The 20,642-nt window shown below is 48.4% G+C and overlaps 1 protein-coding gene across 3 annotated transcripts in view; it reads right to left on the reverse strand.

Moving 5' to 3' along the window:
- DNAJC13 (DnaJ heat shock protein family (Hsp40) member C13) overlaps positions 1–20,642 on the reverse strand; it is a 2,820,731-nt gene that overhangs the window by 1,367,874 nt on the left and 1,432,215 nt on the right. For all 3 annotated transcript variants that reach the window (XM_069648714.1, XM_069648713.1, XM_069648715.1), the window contains one exon: positions 19,880–19,981. In XM_069648714.1, coding sequence (XP_069504815.1) covers positions 19,880–19,981 — 102 coding nt within the window. The remainder of the gene's footprint in view (positions 1–19,879; positions 19,982–20,642) is intronic.

The raw sequence follows: 20,642 nt of genomic DNA on the forward strand, positions 1-20,642 counted from the left end.
ACCACTGAGTGACCCGCTGCCACACTGAGGTAGGACCCATTATCACTGCCACTGCAAGTGGCCGCCCCTCTCTTATGCAGGCTGGCTAGCGCCCTACTTCTGCAGCCGCACCATAGGCGTGTCATATCGCCCCCTTACTACGGATCTCCTGGCGGACTGTTGCTCTGTCTGATCCTCTGCCTGCAGCCGCCCTACCATTGCCACCACTGCGACTACCACCAGAGCTGGGCCTCCCTTCCACCTTGCTGTCCCGGCTCGCCTCCCAGCCAGAGTCTACCTACACTCTTTTACAACGGACTGCTGCACTGCCCATCCCTTCACCCACTTCACCTCCTGTTTTCCTGCCTCATCTCACCTGACCTTCTCCTGCAGACGCTGCCTATCCCACCACTGCCAACTGTCCCCTTCTATCGTGCACTGCCTAATATAACCTGCTGATACTGCCCATGCCCTACTGTAACAGACTGTAGCACTGCCCGCCCAGCTCTCGGGCTTTCCCTCAGTCAGTTCCTTCTGTGCTCGTCCTACAGTCGGAGGTTCCCACTCCTCCTCACCTGGGCATCACCCCTCTCCCAACCTCCTCCCGCTCACCTTACTGCCCTGGACGCTCTGCTGCTCTTCCTCACCAAGAATCTTGTTAATCTCACCAACTGCCCTTGATCCCTCCCTCCCGCAATTTCTACTCTAAGGATCCTGCTGTTCTCACCTCTCCGACCCAGACTCTGATTGGGGACACTCTGCTGTGAGGCAACCAACACATACTCTAATCCCCTTCTTGTCATGCACTCTGTCTTTCCCCTCCTCGGCCTCCCCCCCCATCTCCCTCCTCCTCTTCCTCCCACTTATCCTCATGTCCACCCCTTCTGCCCATCTCTTCCCCCTCGCACTATCCCTCCTCGCTCTAATCTTATCCACCTCCCCACTGTCAATCCCTCCAGTATCATCAACATTGCCCTCTGGAATGCCCATCCATCTGCAATAAAGCCACTGCGGCCCTTGACCTGTTCTTCCGACTCAACCCACACTTCCTCTGCATCACTGAAACTTGGATCTCCCCCCCTTCAACTCCACTGTCCCTGCTTCTCTCTTCACCCCCTCTTCCTCCTCCTCTCATGTCTCACACCCCTCAGGTCGCGGAAGCGGCGTCGGTCTCATTTTCCACCCTAAATGTCTTTCTTCATCCCCTACCTTATCCCTCCCTACCTTCTCTTCAAATCCTTCACTTACCCTCACGCTATCTCCTTCTTAATTATTTAGAGACCCCGTGGACCCCTCTCTTCCTTCTATGAAGACCTGGCCCACCTCCTCTCTCTCATCTCTCCCCTCCCCTACTCTTCTCTCTGTCCTCAGCGACTTCAACCTCCCTCTCTCAACCTCCTCTCAATCTTCCCCTCGTCTCTCCTTACTCGACTCCTACTTCCTCTCTCCCCTTCCTACCCCTCCCACCCACTCCTCCGGCTAAACTCTCAATCTCATCTTTCTCTCATCTTACTCTTCCTCACCTGTATCGTCTCTTCCCAACTATCTCTCCGACCATGCCCTTCTCTCCTTCTCCTCACTACTCCCTCCTCCTCATTGTCCTCGCCCTCGCCCTGCGCCCCCTCCTTCTCTCGTCGTGATATCCACAACTTCAACCCTTCTCTCTTCCTCGACTCCTGTTCTTTCTCCCTTCCCCCTCTCCCTGATGTCATCTCTCTCGGCGGACGATGCCCTCTCCTCACTGTCCTCCTCTATATCCTTCAGTCTCAAACAACTATCCTCTTACTTCCTTCTCCCCCTCTCACAAACCTTCCCAACCTTGGCTGCTCTCTCACCACTGGCCATCTCCCAGCTTAACCTCCATGCTGACTCTGTTGGTAATCTGCATGACCATCAATCTGGCTTCAGAGCTGCCAGAAGCACGGAAACTGCTCTCCTGAACATCCGTGAGGACCTGCTCCTGAACCTCGATACCAACACTCCCTGTGTTCTCATTCTGCTCGATCTCTCCTCTGCCTTTGACACTGTCAACCATGCCATCCTGCTCAACTGTCTCCGTGATAACCTGGGTATCACTGGTCAGGCTCTGGCCTGGCTGACTTCTTTCCTCTCCGATCGACCCTCCCAGGTCCAAATGGGCTCCTTCCTCTCTGACATCTTTTTCTCCACCTGTGGTGTCCCCCAGGGATCCAACCTCTCTCCCTGGCTTTTCAACCAGTATCTGGCACTCCTTGCCCACCGCATCGCCGCTCTCTGCCCCTACTTCCAGTGCTATGCAGACGATACCCAGCTCATCTTCAGGCTACCCTCAGCCTCCTCCTCTCCTTCCCTCATCTCCGACTGTCTGTCTGCTATCCATGAATGGTGTGCCGCCAATGACCTCCGCCTCAACGCCAGTAAGACTGAGATTCTACTCATCGGCACACCCACTCCCTCCTTCCCTGCAGCTCTCTGGCCGGCCTCCCTTGGCCCCCTTCCTGCCCCTACCTGCAAGGCTAAAAACCTCGGGGTCATCTTCGACTCCACACTCTCCTTCTCTCCTCATATATCTGACGTTTCTAAGAAGTCACACTACCAGCTGCACCTCCTCAGAGGTATTCTTCCCTTCCTCTCCTTCCCCCAGAAGCTCACTGTCTCTCGAGCCCTGGTTCTCTCAAGGCTGGACTACTGTAACAGCCTCTATCTTAATCTGCCTGCCTCCACTCTCCGCCCTCTGCAACTTATCCAGAACAGAACTGCGAGACTTGTCCTTGGCCTCAAGCCCAGGGACCGTATCTCTCCAGGACTGAAATCTCTTCACTGGCTCCCAGTGGCCGCGAGGATCAAGTTCAAAACCCTCTGCATTGTCCACAAGGCCTTCTGGGGCCTGGGACCAAAATACCTCCAACTCTCTCTTCCTAAATATCTTCCTTCACGAGCCCTTCGCTCATCCGTCTCCAACTCCCTCATGGTCAGCCGTTTCTCGAAGCAACGAGCTGGGGGTAGATCTCTCTCCGCAGCAGGGGCCTCCCTCTGGAACAGCCTTCCTGCCTCCCTGAAACTTGAGGAGAACCATCTCCGGTTCCGGAAGCACCTCAAAACCTTCCTCTTCGCTTCTGCCTTCTCTCTCCCTCTCCCCTGCTAATCCTGCTTAACTCCCCACTGAACTCAGCTCAAACCTGCATCTGGGCCACTCTCAGCAACCTCGGTCCAGGGCCCAGCCACTCTCCACCTGCACTGCCTCCCCGGCTCCCCCTGCACTGTGGGACTGTCACTGTATCCCTACAGCCCCTTTCCCAGCACTTGCTCTGCACTTACCTCGCACTTGCCACCAGCTGGCCCTTTCTATTTATTATTTATTATTATTTTATTTTATTTAATTTTTTTTTTACGCTACTTACCTTGTACTGCACTTCCCCCCCCACCTCCTCCCCCCTGCACTTCCTCCTTTTCCCCTTACCTCTGCACTTGCGCGATCTGAATGACACCTGGCCTAGTAGGATCGTTTGTCTGTTTTCCCCTTGTTTCCCTCCCTCCCTGCCTCGTCGTGCCTTGAAACACTTGTGTATAGGCGCGTTACAAATACCATATCATATCATATCATATCATATCATGCGTCGCTTCGAACGACGTTGGCTCAAATCCCCTTCTCTCACTAATCAATCCTCTACTTCTCTTCTCACTCTCTCTATGACTTGCCTCAAATCTGATAAGCGCTCCTACTATTCTAACCTCTTCTACTCTCAAGCTTCTCAACCACGCCGCATTTTCCAGACCCTCTCTCACCTTCTTTCCCCTCCTACTTCTGAACCTTCCATTAACTCTCCCCTCTCTCCCTCCGACTTTGCCAACTTCTTCTCATCCAAAATTCTCTCTCTATGCCAATACATCTTCTCCTCTCCTTCTTTCTCCCCTCCACCCCCCTCCTCCTCTTCCATCTCAGCTAACATGTCCAACTTTTCTCCTATTACCCCAGCCTGTGTCTCCCATCTCCTGTCCAAAACTCACCCTACCGCTGCCCCCTCAGATCCCATCACCACCTCCCTCATCTCCATAATCTACCCTCTCCTCATCCCCTACCTACCCAACTTCTTCAACACCGGTCTCTCCTCTGCTACCTTTCCTTCAGCTTTCAAACACGCCACCATCATCCCTATCCTGAAGAAACCTTCTGCTAGCCCTCTTCTTGCTTCCAACTTCGGAGCAATCTTCCTTCTCCCCTTCATCTCAAAGCTCTTTGAGCGCTTAACCTACTCTCAACTTTCGTTTCCTCTCACTCCCTCCTCCCCACCTCTGCCCTAAACACTCCACTAAGACTGCTCTCACTTATGTACTTAATTCTCTCCTCGCTGCCCGCTACGCTAAGCAATCCTCAATTCTCATACTCCTTGAGCTCTCTGCAGCTTTTGATACCGTAGATCACCCCTTACTCCTTAGCACTCTGTCCTCTTTCGGCTTCAAAGGCTCTGTCCTCTCCTGGCTCTCCTCTTACCTCTCCAATAGATCCTTTACTATCTCCTGGGGCGACCGCTCCTCCTCCAACTTCCCCTTGAACTATGGCGTTCCCCAGGGATCCGTACTTGGACCTTTTCTTTTCTCTCTTTATACCTCTCTTCTCGCCCCCGTCATCTCTTCCTTCGGCATCTCCCACCATTTCTATGCTGATGACACCCAACTCTTTCTCTCCTTCTCTTCTTTCACTCCTGACCTCCATCATACTCTCTATTCCTGCCTTACGGCCATAAAAAACTGGATGTCATCCCATTTTCTTTCTCTCAACACTGACAGGACTGAAGTGCTTTTCTTCCCTCCTAACACTCTTTCCCCTTCCCCCCCTCCTTTCATCCACTTTCCCCCTTCCAATCTCCACCCATGCCTGCAATCTTGGCCTCCATATTGACTCCTCCCTCTCCTTCTCCAACCACATCTCTCTAACCTCTCGTCCCTGTCGGCACCACCTCTTCAACATCCGCAAGATTTGCTCCTCGCTCACCTTACATACTTCAAAACTCTTAATCTCCTCCCTTATTTTCTCCTGCCTCTTCTACTGCTCCCCTCTCCTCTTTGCACTCCTTCTCTCACACCCGACTCCCCTAAAATCCATCTACCACTCCTCTATCCATACTTTTTGTCTTCTTGGCCCTCGAGATTCTATTTCTACCTCACTCTCTCAACTCGGCTGGCTTCTCTTCCTCTCACAACTAAAATTTCAATTCCTCTGTCTTGTTTACAAATCTCTCCATGATCTCACCCCCCCTATCTCACTTCCGTCCTCTCATTTTACTCTCCTTCCTGCCCTCTCCGCTCAGCTGATCACTACCTACTCACAGTTCCCCCCAGCCCCATGTGCCTCCTCACGCTTCCGCTCCTTTCAACTCTTGGCCCCCCTTTACTGGAACTCCCTACCACTTTCTATCCACTCCTCCACTACCTACTCTTCCTTCCGCTCCTCTCTGAAAGCCCTTCTTCTCCACTCCCTCCCCACCCCGACTCTCCTTCCCCACCTCTCTCCCTCCATTCCCCCTTCCCTCCCCCTTTCCTTCCCCTCCCCTGCCCTCCCCTCCCTCCTTCCCCCTCTTCCCGCTGACCTCAAATCTGACATTGAAACCACCAGGGGGGCGAAGGAGGTCTCCAGGGTGCTCCCCGCCTCTTCCCTTCCCTCCTTCCCCCTCCATCCCCTCCCACTGACCTCAAATAAGACCTTGAAACCTTCCTTACCTACCCCTCTCCTCTCCTCTCCCCTCCCCCCTCTCTTTCCCTCTTTTTAAGTAAAATGTTCTGCATACTGTATCACTGGTTTGTTTAATGTTTGTAAATATGCTTCTTTCATTATTGTACCTTGTTAAACTGTAAAGCGCTTTGGATTAAAGCGCTATACAAACTCAATAAACAAAGGCCTGGTCTCCTCGTTATGCCAGATGGTAACGGATGATCCTACCCCCCAGCCCTCCAAAATGGCCCTATATAGCCAAGTGGCAAAGGACTCTGGGCTGTGAGATACCGGTTGAGCACTGGGCCAGACAATGACATAATATACCCAAGTTGATAGGCTCTATTCAGTTACGAAAGGTTTAGAACAGAGTCATGGTGCAGTGGCATTATACCCCCAAGGTACTACACAAAATGTTCTGCAACATTGACGTGAACTGTTGGATGGGGTGCATGGATAAGGGCATGTCCACTCACATTTGGTGGGATTGCCCAGGAGTTCAGCCCTTTTGGCAGGAAGTTGACACGCCGATGGGCAAGATTTTTGGGAAGGACTTAGAAGTGGGGCGGAGGGAATGGTTGTTGGGGCTGGGGGGAAGTCAGGGATGGTCTAGGGTCCAAAGAACAGCGGAAGGCGTTCATGGTCTTGTGATCGATGCCTGGCTCAATGTAGCCGAACTCTGGAAGCAAAGAAAAACTCCTAGTATCGACTGGTTGCAAAAGGTATGTAAATTCCTTGCAATGGAATTAATCACTTACGGGATCCAGGGCGAGCAGGAGGCATTTAGGTGGGACAAGGGTCTGGGTCCTGGTATACCTGCAAGAGGACTATCAGGTTCAATGGTACCCTCAGAATTTGAGATAATGGACCTTTTGTGAATTGTGCTCGACTCAGTCGCTGGACATACCAGGGGGATGAAGCCATAGACAAAGCATGTGCTGGTGGAAGGGTGGTCTTTGGGGGTAGGGAGGGTTTGTGGGTTAACCCGTTTTGCACAGTTTGAAAGCCTCAATAAAAACAATGTAAAAAATAAATACACACCAAGTAAAACCTCTAGGCAAATTCAGTTACCCACTTACTATAAAACCGAAAGATACATTCACCCTTAGGGGAAGAAAACACATTTTTTCCAAGAACCAGTGTAAAAGAATAAGTACACAGATGCATGAAAGTCGGAAACAATTTTGGAATAACCAGCACTTAATAGGTCCAACTCCAAGATTGTTTGGGACTTTGTGCCCCAAGGTCAACAGTTCCAAAATTATACTTTGAAGGATTCCTTCCCACTCACGTAAATCTCATCTAATGATATCCCTATAGCAGCTGTTCTTCGGAAACCATTTCTACAGCAAGGGGAGTGGTGGGTGTGGGGGTGGGGCACAGCACAGCTCCACCCTACATCAAAGCCAGTATATATTGAGGCACTGCAACCAGTTTCAGTGCTACATGCCGGACCTTTTGCAGGTATCGGACCAGGTGGTCCAGGATCTTGCCTAGTGGGCCAGACGCAACAATTTGCTTAGAGGCGCGTTGCTTCGACTGCCCTTAGCCTCAGGTGACTGTGGTCACGAACACATCTGACTGGTTGGGGTGCTCACCGGTCAGACCTGACTGAGCAGACTACGGTCTCCCACAGAGTCTCTGGAACACACAAAATAGCTGGAGCTGACGGCGAACAAGCTGGACCTGGTCTCTTTCCTACTCTTTGAAATGCAAGACTGTGCTGTTCCTGACTGACAAAACAGTGGCTGGTCACTACCTCAACAAATGAGGTGGTGTGGGGTTCCTTGCCTCTGTGCAGAGAAGCAAGGCAATTGTGGTTCAGGGCACTGAAGAACAGTGTCTCTGACGGCACCCCTCTTGTCGGAAGAGAAGGTTGCAGTGGATGAGCAGACAGACTTCATCCTCCCACGAATAGGAGCTCTGCCATGAAGTTTTGAAGGAGATCTTCACCTTTCGGGGGACACTTTAAGTGGACCTCTACGCTTTCAGTGTCAACATAGTTGTTCTGCTTGAGCAAATGTCCTAGTCGGGGAGCACTGGGGGACGCACCGACAGTCGAGTGGACTTTCAATTACCTTTTTGCATTCCCGCCGATTGCAGTCATTCCAGTGGTTCTCAGGAGGTTGTGCCTGTATGGAACCACGTTGATCCTGATCGCTGATCGCTCCGGACTGGGCCTGGAGAACTGGATAGCCAGAGTTGCTGGACATGGCCATCTGCTCATCCTGGCGCATTCCAAGAAGAGTAGACTTGCTCTCCCACTTGAGGGGTGGGTTATCCACCACAACTTCAGCAGCCTGAACCTTTATGCTTGGCTACTGCGAGGCTGAGGTAACAAAAAGTGGAACTTGACGGACAACCTCTATGTGCTCCGTTCAGCTAGGAGGCCCACTACAAAACCCATTTTCGATTTGTCATAATCTGTTCACCATCTGTGTTGGATTTTCTGCTACCCAGGGGCCTGCAGATTTGCACGGTAAAGGGATATCAAGAGGTCCCTGGAACACGGCTTGTTCTTCACAATCCCCACCATTATGCAGTTCTTGCAGCAATTGTGTAACCAGTTTCCTCCCTGTCAGTTTGTGGTTCCGGCGTGGGATTTAAATTTAGTGTTAATGCTTCTTATGGGTATTCCGTTTGAGTTCCTCAATTCCTATTCTATTAGATTACTCACAATCAAGGTGATTTTCCTGGCTGCCATCACTTTCGTGAGACAGGTGAGTGAGTTGCAGGAGTTGTCCGTTTTAACATTAGTTTTTTTTCAAGGAGAAGGTGACAGAGTGAGGCCCTCCTTTCTGATGAAAGGGGTCTGGGATTTCCATCTCTCAGACGATTCATCTTCCTGTGTATTTTCCTTCACCTCACCCTTCCAAGGCAGAGGAACGATTCCATCAGCTGGACACAGTGCAAGCCCTTAAATTAGTTGTCTCTTGTAATAGTGAGGCTAAGAAAGATTACCAGCTTTTCGTGGGTTAAGCTGGGGCTCATGCTGGTAGGACTGATGAAACCGATTCAGACAATGTGGATCATTCTCTGGCTGGCAAGTAGGTCTCTGAGGGTGTCAGGGGGCATTCTACAAGAGGAGGTACTGCCATCTTTGCCCTGCAGATGAGAGTCCCTGTCCTGGACAACTGCCAGGCTGCAACATGGGCATATATGTACACGTTCGCCAAGCATAGCTTCTTGGATTCCCTTGCGGGACAGGAAGCCTGTTTTGGTAGGGCAGTCCTGCAGAGTCTAGGTGGTGGTCTTGCTTTCCTTCATCCTTCAGATCTACAAACTGCTATCGATAAATCCAATGGAGGAAGGAATCGATTAGAAAAACAAATTACTTACCTCTTGGTAATGTTCTGATGGAAGTTCCTCCCACAGATTTCTCATCACACTCCCTACCTGTATTCGTGGCAGTTAGCTAGTACACCATTGGTTCTTCTTGCTTTCAGAATCAGAGTAAAAGTGTAAAAAGGGTAGAACATCGGTTATGGGACGTGGCGCCTCAATATATACTGGCCGCAACGTCATGTCCAGTGCAGGGCGTGTAGAGGCGTCAGGCAGAGCTGACGTATAGCCACATCTATGCCCCCTGGCAAGAAAAGGTTTCAGAGGAACAGTTGTGCCTGGAAAGGGATATTATAGATGAGGAATCCGTGGGAGGAACCTCCATCAGAAAGAACTGAGAGGCAAGTAATTTGATCTTCCGGTAGGTTTACAGAGAGATTTCCCAATGCCAATGGTTATGATAAAAACGTTAAAAAGTCAAGTAAAGGTCAGGTAAGTAAATTCACTCAATACCAGATACTAGGATAGGCCTAGGAAGGGATCCTTGACCAGGTTACACCGACTAAATTTAGGAAAGAATGAGATAGGGATAGGACTTTATGCCCATATAATATATATGGAGTACAGGGGATAAAGAAACATGCAAGTTAACTTAACCCCTTGACTCATCTCTCCAAAGACCACTGTTGAGGTTCCAGATTACGTTAGGGACACAGTCTTCTGTGCTCGATCCGGTCAAGGGAGTCCCAGGGGTCGCGGGTGGAGAGGTCCATTTTGGTGTTGGGTTTGTGTCGGTCATGGTTCCAATCACCTTCCAGGTAATAACCCAAATGAAGGAAAGATGATTACTTCTGTTGATGAGGCCAATTCAGGACACCTACAGGGATCAAAGAATATGGATTGCAAAGCGATCAGGCAGCGACAAGTGATCTTTAATGGAGGAACAAAGGAGCAGAGAAGTTTTGTGTGGGCCACATAAAACCTCAGCACTCTAGCCACATCTAGCAAGTGCAAAGTCCTTTCAGCCGGCAACATCGGCACCTTGGACATGAAGGAAGGGTGCGTCTGAAGTTAAGTAAGGTGGCTTACAGGACAGGGCCTGGATCTCACCCACTCTTCGTGCAGAGGTGATGACAGTGAGAAAAGCTGTCTTCCACGACAGAAACTTGACCGGCACAGAATGCATAGGCTCGAATGGAGCTCCCATGAGTCTACTAAGTACCACATTGAGTTCCCACGCCAAGGCAGGAGCCTTCACCAGCAGGAACGAACGGACAAGAGACCCTTAATGAAGTCCTTAACTAGACTGTGAGACTACAATGAGGATCATCCCGGAGCTCTGGTGCAGTGGGAGATAGCCACCAGACGAACCTTGGAGGCGTGAGCCAGTCCCGATTTAGCCAACGACTGCAAATATAGAAGTACTTGAGGGGCCGTGACGCTCAGAGGGTCGATCTTCTGCAAACTGCACCAAATTACGAATCTCTTCCATTTGTGTCGTAGCATTTTAAAGTAGATGACGCAACAGCCTTGGCGAGCACCTCCTTGTAGTCTGCTGGAATCGTAACCCCCAAACTCTAATGCTGCAGAAGCCAGGCCTTCAGGTTCAGCCATCCTGGGTCGTGGTGCAGTATTGCCCCTGCTCCCCTGGCGAGAAGAAGGTCCGGGTACCAGATCTGCCACCGTCACGCTGGTGCGAAGATCATCTGGCACCGGTACCGTCTCAGTTGATTGATGACTCGAAGAAGCAAAGGAGGGAACGCATATAGAAACAGGCCGTCCCATGGGAATGAGAATACATCCCCCATACTACCCCAGCTGGGGGAACCCGCTGGCGAACCTCTGGCAGTTGGTGTTCGTCGCTGTTGCAAACAGATCGATCTGGGGATTGACCCATTTGCCGAACAGGTCGTCCACTTGGTCCTGCCGAAGTTCCCACTCGTGGCAAGAGCAGAGCTCCCTGCTGAGAGAATCAGTGACTGTGTTCTTTAATCCTGCCAGGTGGAAATGAATGAGGAACATCCCCAGTGCCTCAAGTCCTGCGCTTTCCTGGAGAGCGCTGGGGATCTGGTGCCCCCCTGCTTCTGGATGTAAAACATTGTGGTGGTATTGTGCGTGAAGACCCTCGCCACCTTGCCCTTGATGGACAACAGAGACTTGAGGGCCCAGAACACTGCCCGTAGCTCCTTTATGTTTATGTGTAGCGTCTTCTCTGCCAGCAGCCACAGGCCTCTGACGTGAAGACGTCCGGTGTGGGCTCCCCACCCTTCCAGAGACGTGACCGTCTCCTGGTACGGGGGGGATCTGGAAATCCAAGCCCCTGGCAATATTGGAGCATACGCCCCACCATCTGATCGCTTGCCGGAACTCCTAGTTGAGCGCGACCATGTCCTGGAAGCTTCCGGACACCTAGACCCAACGGGAGGCAAGGAACTCTGCAGGTTGTGGATGCGACCACTGCAGGAGTTGAATCAGGTATATGCATGACGACATCATGCCGAGCAGTGACTTGATGGTCCTCACCATGGCGATCTTCAGTGCCAACAATTTGCGCCTTGCCCAAGATGGACGATATCCTCTCTTCCGACGTAACACCAGGCATGACACTGTGCTGAGCATGGATCCAGGAAAAGAGCATCCTCTGATGGCGTTAAGCAGGATTTTGCATAATTCACTGAGAACCCCAGATCCGTCAGCAGATGGACGATCCACTCAGTTGTTTGAGTGCAATGTCCCTCAAATTGGCACGGATGAGCCAGTCGTCCAGGTAGGGGTAAACGTGGATCCCTTGCAATCGTAGATGGGCTGTCACCAGCACCAAGCACTTGGTGAAGACTCTGGGTGCCGACTTCAGTCCGAAGGGAAGAGCCTTGAACTGGTAATGCTTTCCCTGAACAACAAAGCGCAGAAACCTGGTGTCCTTGGTGTATGGGGACGTGGAAGTACGTGTCCTCCAGATCCAAGGACAACAAAGGTCACCCTCCTCCATTTGGCCGGGCATGCGCTGTAGTGTGACCATCCTGACTTCTGGGACTTTATGTACTTGTTGAGCCGTCGTAGTATGAGAATGGGCCTCCAGCCCCAGTCTTCTTTCTTACGAGGAAGTACCTTGAGTATACTCCAGAGCCCCGGAGTCGTCGTGGAACAAGCTCTATCGCCCCTTTTCGTAACATGGCCTGAATCTCCAGCAGCAGCTGAGGGATGTGGTTGTCCTGCCGGGCCACCGTGGTATTCGCGGACACTTACGATGAAACTCCAAGGTGTGTCTGTGGGCAAGAGCATCCAGCACCCATCTGTCGGTGGAGATGATCTCCCACACGCCGATGTTTGGCAGCCGGCCTCCCACCGGGGTGCACAGGTGGGTGCCCGATGTACTGGCCGGTTCAATCGTGCTTGGAGGTCGACGCGCCACCCTGTGGTCCCTGACGATGGCGTCCACCCACCAAGGCCTTGGAGCGACGCTTGTTGGCTTCCTGGGTCGAGGTGCGGGAGGGTTGGTGGTAAGAGGATGAGCCCCCATCGAAACCCTTCGAAGACCTGAAAGACTTCCCTCCTGAGGAATGAAAGGACAGTCGAGATTGCTGCAGGTTACCTAAGGCACATACCGTCTCTGTGTCCGTCTTGATGGCCTGGAACGATTCATCCACAGCTTTTCCCAACAGGTTGTCCCCGTCAAAGGGCGTGTTCAGAACACTTTTCTGGACCTCCTGTCTAAGCCACGACGACGAAGACAGACTCCATTTCCTATCTGGCGGAATCCTGTGTCTGTGATGTCCAGGGCCATTGTGATGGCGTGGTGCAAAGCCACCTCGCCTTCTTGAAAGATCTCCAAAGTCTCGACTCGCTTTGCATCGGGGAGGAAGTCCAGTAGTAGCAGAGCTAACTTGAACCACAGCTCCCAGTCGTATATGGCCATCGCATCCAACTTCTTTCCCTCGTTGTCCAGAGGGGTAGAGGAAGAAGAGGTTGCCACGCTCGACGACTGCTTTCTGGCGGTAGCCGAGACCACAGAGTCTGGCGACGGTTGAGATCGTAAGCACTTGGGTGCAGAGTCTGGCACCTTGTACTTGTTCTCCAGGCGATCTCTCCTCGGTGGGGCTGTAGAGGGGTTCCTCATCAGATCCAGCACGTCATCCTAAACATCGTCCAGTAGTGGGACTGAAAGGATGGTCTTCCTCTTTGCCTCCCGGCACCGATACAAGAAGCATTCCTTCTTTTCCTCTGGCGTGAGCTGGAACAGGTCTGATGCTCGGACGATCAGTGCATGGAAAGACCACACCTCGTCCGGCAGAGAGGCCCTGGGCTGAGGCGATGGGAGGTCCCCAATCCCGACATCGTCATCCGTGCCCGTTGTCATTGTGGCCGACTCGGTCTCCCTCAGGGGAGAGAGGGTCGTGGAGAGGGGGGCAATGGGTGGCATGGAGGCATAGGGTGCCTCTTCCTCTTCTTGGCCGGCCGTTCTCCCGGTGTCAACAGGGTGGTCAGAACTGGCGCCACGGGAGGAGTATGGGCACTGGGAATGCTCGTCGTCCATGTACACATTCTGCAAACCGCAGTCGGAGCAATCCTTGAAGAGGGCAGTGCTGTCCTTCTCGTCTGACATGATCCACGCATGTCCTTCTCGTCTGACATGATCCACGCAGGGTAGGCCTGATGAATCTTCTGGAAGCCTCCAAGAAGAATACTCGATGAAAATAGCCCTTGAGGGGCGCTGAAAAAAAGGGTCTCCATTAGTCGGAAAGATGATCGATGGAGCACGTGGGCTTGATTAACTGAAAAATAGAGTTTAACACTCCAAAAAGCGAAAAACGCTGCAAAAGCACAAAGAGCGAAACACGAGGACTCCAAACACTTGAACGTGCTGTAAAAATCAGAAGATGGCTGCCAGAGGAGTGCCTTAGGTAGAGGGCACTCATTGGCTGGGGGCAGTATGTCCCAGAGCTCAGTGATTGGTTTATAGGAGAAAGACAGTTTGTAAACAAACTGAAACAGTTTTTTTCTGTTACCGAGGATTCACAGCCTGACTACAGGGAATATTCATGAGCATGTGAATCCATGCTAGACCCCATGCTGGAGAAGTATGATGGCCTGTATGTTAGCTGAACTGGGCAGCGCTGTTACCCATTATGATCTAGTCCTCCAGATATGGGTTTACTTTTATTTCCTGCCTGCCTTGAAAGATTACGATCACTGAAAGTGCAATGGTGAACACACGTGGTGCCAAAAGGCAGCACCTTGAATGGATAGTGGTTGCCTCCCACATTCAATCTAAGAAACTGTTTTGGGGACACAGAAACATTAAAGTATGCATCACTAATGTCAAACGATGTATAGTGCCCCCTTCTGACTAATACAATTGTCTCTCATATACTCATCCAGCATCTTTGCATCCTGATGAACATGTTGGCCGGGCAAAGATAAAACACTGGCCACACTGTCGGGTCTTTCTTGGTCACAAGTACATTTGTGTAGTAAATGTCCATGCTATGCCGTCCTATATGGTCCTCTTTTTGAGTAGCAAAGCTACCTCTTCTGCTAAAAGTGTTTGGGGATTATCTTTGAGACCCTTGAGGGATGGTGTAGGGACTTGATTGGAAGCCTATGCAATAAATATCCCTCATAGTGTTTAGGACTAGTGTGTCTGATGTTATCTCTTTCCATGTGTGGGGATAAAGTTTGATTCTTGCAAATACAGTTGAGGCACGGCAGGGTACTGCCAGTGGTTAATCGCATATTGATTTGTTTTCCGCCCTTGGCAGCAGCACCTCTGCTTCAACCTCTTCCACCTTGCTGTTGGCAGTACCGATGTTGCAGGCCATGAGTTTGCTGATATCCGCCGGTTTGGCGTGGGCCACTACACATCTCGGTGGATCGTACACCCTGGTAGGGCTGTGTCAAGGAATTAGAAGCTCTGAACCCTCTCTGGCTGCCCCCTGTACCTCTTCATGTGCACTTTGTGTGAGCAGGTTGTACACCTTTAAGGCCTCTTGCTCTTTTTTTCCCTTTTCAAGTGCTTCTTCTACTACATTTCCAAAAAAGGATTTTCCCATCTAGTGGTTTATTATTTGGTGATGACTGGGTTTCTAAATTAAATCTGGTTACCTTTAACCAAGAATATTGTTTCACAACAGCTGCATGTTGAACGTAGCATCCTGTTTCTGCGGCATCGAAGATGCTCTTTATGACTGCATTAGCAGCTTATTGGCCTTCCTTTTTAATTATTTGCGATTTGGCTTTGTTGGTTTCTGGAATTTTATTAACCCATTTTGCCATATATCTCCTAAGAAGGACTGTCAAATGTTGCTGTTGTTGCCATCCTTTTACCAATTAGGTATAGCATTTTGCTAAGGCACGGTTAGTACAGCTCAGTGGCAATGGGCTCGTCTTGGAAGCAAGAGGACGCAGAGCAACATGGGTTCGGATCCCGGGTCCACGCTTAGAAACCTCTTCGGTATTAGCCGCGTTATAAAAAACAAATTATATATTTATAATAAATTTCAGCTGGGCACTCTGTGGTAGAAGTCTGTGCTTTACTTCTTCACCTGGCTGTAGTTGCAACCAGCGAGTCATCCTTTACGTGACCCCCAAATACCAGTGTGGCTGATGGGGAGGCCTTATTTTTTTCCGCTATCCAAGGAAAAACCGGTTTGCAAATGGCAGGTGCTGTCACACACAAAGTTGGTGCTTAACGGACTCAATTAGTTTTATATGCCTCGAATTAGATTTGCAATCATGGTGGCCACAATATCAAAGGAAAAGCATATTTGCGTACAAGAAGTTAGTGTCTATGACCTCTCCACACTTTTTTACCTGGTTGATATGATGGAGAATGGGGAGTACATTTCTAAGCAAGTTTAAGAGGCATTGTATGCAATTCATGGAGGCCTCTGATATTGTAATTTCGGAATCATACGACAGTATCAAAATAAAAATAAAATGGTGGGACAAGCTTACTGATCTGGAGGATAATAATGGGATGTTTTATGTTCCAGTTAAAAATGGTAGGTTATACTTAAGGACGTTGCTGGCAAAAAAGCTTTGAATGTGGCATTTTAGATTTAGGATTAGCTTCCAACATTGGAAATTACTGGCCCTCGATTCGGAATCCTGAAAGAACTCTGCCATTGCAGGCTCTGCAAATCAGAGGGTTTAGAGAATATTTTCAATCTGGTTAAGAAATATACAGGGACAGACTCAAGGAACATTGTTTCTTGGCCCATTTGTGAACTCAACTTTCGCAGTAACTCTACATGTATGGCAGAGACTGAGTTCAACTGAGCAAGTGTCTCTAATAATAGCTTAAGTAAAACGTTTGATAAGGATTTTCAAAGACCTGCAAAATGTAATAGATCTTGGAGAAGCGTTACTTTTAAGATGAGGGATAAAAACAAAAAATTAACTTTGAGAGTTTTTGAGACATTTTTCTAGGAATTGTATTCGTGATTGAGGAATTTTAAATGTGCTTTTGTATACTTTTCAAACTGTTGTGGTGATGAGTTATTGGTTGCTTTGGATTTATGTAGTATTTTAGATTGATCCTTTTCTTTTTTTTCTGGCCTTCTTAATGTTTGTATATGTAAGGAAATGAGGATTGAAAAATGAAATAATGTTTGTATATATAATGAAAAAATTAAATTATGAATTTATAAATTGTGGAAGGTATAATGTATACTAAAAACACAAATGAAATGAATGAAAAAAATGTGTCTATTGCGGCACAGGTTTTGACTTTTCTAGTCTTACATAAACTTTTTAATTTCCTGGTTAAAGGAGATATCAAAACATGCTGCATCCCTTTTTTAAATCAACCCCATAAGTGGGCTTATCTTCTGAGGGGTACTCTGATGCAAGTGGTTCTGTCTCCGCAGGAGACTAAATATCGTAGTCATTATATATGAAGGTGATATCACATTTTAGAAGGTTAGGAGGGAAGTCTTAAATTGTTCCTGTATGATAGGTGATTTTTTAAGTGGTTTGTCTTTCCCATATGGGAGGGTTCCTTCCACTTTAACCCCTTACTTCTCTTGTAGCATGAGTAACATATGCTAAAGTCTGTGGAAAAAGCTGGCTCCTGCCAGGAGGGTGTGTCCTCCTCTGTTAGACTATAGAGGTCATCTAACTCTTCAGAGTACTCTACTTTCACACCCTTTTCTTCTTGCCCCACTTCTGAGAAGTTTAGGTACAGTTATACTGGAGTTTTAAGTGTTAGCTAATGTGTCTTCTGCAGCTATGTAAGTGCAGGTTTGCATTAAGTTGATCTTAACCTTGTAAAAAGGTATTTGCTGCCTTGTACTATGTGAAAGGTGCCTGGGTATAGAAAAGGAACAGCCATGTCTTTCGGCTTATATTGGTCAGTGACATGTATTTCGGTGTTATGTGCCTTTGTCTCAGCACCTTTCCCCAACAGTCTGTCTTTCCAGCACTGTATGTTTCGGCACCATATTTTGTGGCCGTCGTACCTTTCAACATCCTGTAATTCTGGGATGCAAGTTTTATTAACACAATCTTCATCGTTGTCCTGCTCCGCTGGTTTCTCCTTATTAATTGAGCTGTATTCTCAGCACCTTTTCAGGATTCCCCCTTTCTCTTTGTGACTCCCGTATGAGAGTGCTTTTAATGGGAATTTGGGGCTCCATATTATTGGGTGATCAGATTCCACATTTTTAACACAACCACCCCTGCCCCTTTAACCCACCTCACCATATTGCAAAGTATCTGCATATAAACTGAGCCGGTTTTCTCTGTGGGTGTAAAAACTTTAACAAAGGTGCTTTTGCTCCATTTGACATTACATGACTTGCTTTATTTACTCTTTTCTCACCAGTCCCTGTGGCATAAGCAGTAAATGCATGTGGATGGTACCTGGAAGGTTAGCAGTTCAAGCCCATCCTCAGACAGCAACATTTTCAAAATATGATGTCCATTTAGTTTATAATCATTGACGATACAGTCATCATTCTCCATTTCCTCAAAACCGTGATGCGTTTTCTTTTATTTAAAAAAAACAAACTCTCCGGACGGAAAGACATAGGAACCAATTCTGGGACAGAACAGGCAAAACCGGGATGTCTGGCCACCCTAATATTGTCTTCTTTCGTTGTGCGTAGTACCCCCTCATGTGTTTTGGGATGTTCGGACATGGTGCTTGCCATTCATATGCGTTATGCATTAACATTTGCCTTTAGGCATCGATTTGTATATTTTCTCCTCTGCAGCCTTTGGGACACCATGGTCTGCCTCCTGCAGCTAGCTCACTGGGGCAGGGGGGACGACTGCTTAGAGGCCTCATACGTCCCTGCACGTGGAGCCGTGGGCCTAAATTACACCCCCTGAGCCCCTCTTATACCAACTTCGATGTGCTTGCTGAACTGCTCCAAGACATCGGTTTCCACAGCATATGTTGCCCAGCGTTGTGACCCAAGGATTTAAGTCTTGAATCTTTGGCAAGCAGCGATTACTTTTTCAGAAAGGTGACTGGGCAAGCACTGATTGCACACTAGACGTATAGCCTGTTCAGGAAAATGCCTATGTCACATTGGGCAATATTTGAAGTGTGTTTTCCTCCCATGGACAACGACAAGGTCAGATGTCGGATATAATTAAAATATATTTCCTATTTGGCGCAGACTGGACACTGATTTTATTATAACAATTCTATATTGCATCTCTTTTTATTACTCCTACGACCATACACATGGTAGAAAAAAAAAACAGTCTAATGGCATAGGCATCAAGAGCCATTGTGGGTTCGTATACAGGCCGAGGAGAAATAGTATGACTAAACCGCTGTTGACTACTACTACTAGATAATGGTATATGCACAGCATGTGAATCCAAACAGATTCACAAGCCCCGGCTATACATTATGCATATGTCCACAAATCTGATCGGGAAGAAATTAATTCCTAGTAGTGAAAGGGTAATGAAATTTAAATTAAAGTTCAGGGGTGCCTTCAAACTCTGGAATTCATGTGTGTTACCATTTGACTCAATAAAAGGATAGGCATTAATTGACATTGACTAGAAGAGATCGTGACTCCTCTGCTAGAAGGGCTCTTCATTGGCTGCCGATTGAAGTAAGAATTTGCTTCCGTCTACTGGTCATCACGCAGAAGTGTAGACAGGGGAAGATGCCGGGTTACCTCCAAGCCTTGCTTGTGAATAAAATCCACAGTAGAACATTAAGGTCAAGCAAGCAGGATCAGTTGATGATCCCTAAGTGTAGAATAGAGAAAGCCATGAATGGAGCCTTCTATGCACGGGCGCCGAGGGCATGGAATGATTTACCTTTGGAACTAAGAGGCATAGAAGCTATAGAGGTCTTCAAAAAGAATCTAAAGACAGTTCTGTGCTCCTAATGCCTGTTATAGAGGACTGCAGTTACTCCTGACTAGCTGATATACCCACCCCTGAATTTATGTTTCATGTGTCTTTTGTTTTGTCAAGCGCCCTTAAGCCTCAGAGTCCATGGCCTGCGCTATATGAATTGTATACAGTAAAGGTACCATGTTCATGAATTAAGTTCACACTTATTCCGCAAAAAATATTAGGGACTGCCCTGCCCTTTAATTATGCGTTTCATGTTAGTAGCCTTTCCCCATTGCAACCAACCTACCCAATCCTAAATGGTGCAAGGACAGCATAGTACTAGCGGTTTTAACTGTTGTCTGTCTGATTTTAATTAATTCCATGAAGTGTGCTTTTTCTCACTCCTGCATGTTGCAGATTAAACAATCATAAACAGCTTGGAACGCGCAGCTGCAGCACGGTTTTGGATTTTCTGCTTACATGTAATTAAGCTGTGATGTTAAAACACTCAATATTTGACTGCAAGATCAAGAAAACTTGAACCTAAGCAGGTAATTGAAAATCCAAATAGACAACTTCACCTTTCCTCTTCACAGAACATTTGACATAAAGGAAACGTACCTGAAGTGGCACTGTAGCTCTGTTTATATGAAGGTGTGCCATTGTCAGAAGATCCACAAGGATCCGAACACCATTGGAATCCATCAGATCCTTCACATTTTTCTGTTAAAATAGAGATTGATTTAAGATGTATTTATTTGTTTTTCTTTATTCAGAGTGTATCAGAGAAAAAGTAAAGAATACGACTAAGTTTATAGATCACAAAGTGCACCAAAAGAAGATGGACGTCTATTCCAATTGTGTTTTGTACGCCATTAAAGAGTTTATAGGTGTGAGGGAATATGAAACTAGATATGGCATACACAGCGGAGCAAAGTACTGCTTGGTACTGATCCAACCCGGGAATAAGAACTTATTTAGTCTAAGAGATGGAATTTATGTTTTTATAAAAGATGGTGCAAAGACTGTAGGGATCTATCTGTACTTCTGCCCCCTTATATGGTTGGCTAGAGGCATAGAGCACCCCAGCCAAGTTTCTCTATATGGTAGCAATGGACGAGCAACCAAGGCTAAAGATCTCAGGAGGGGATGCAGGCTGGTTCTTAAGTAGACCAAGTCCCCAAGCCCCCACAAAGGAATATCCACACACTATATGATAGTGCTGACACTGCTGACCTCTTCCTTCTCTGTCCCCCCCCTTGTGCTCCTTCTCGCTTCCGTTCCTTTTTGCTCCTTGCCCCACTTCATTGGAACTCCTTAGCTCTCCCCATCTGTTCCATCTCCCCCTACTTTCGATCCTCCTTAAAATCTCACCTTCTTCAAT

Source organism: Ambystoma mexicanum, chromosome 2q (assembly GCF_040938575.1).
Source record: "Ambystoma mexicanum isolate Mex_15411 chromosome 2q, UKY_AmexF1_1, whole genome shotgun sequence".
Classification (NCBI taxonomy): Eukaryota; Metazoa; Chordata; class Amphibia; order Caudata; family Ambystomatidae; genus Ambystoma; species Ambystoma mexicanum.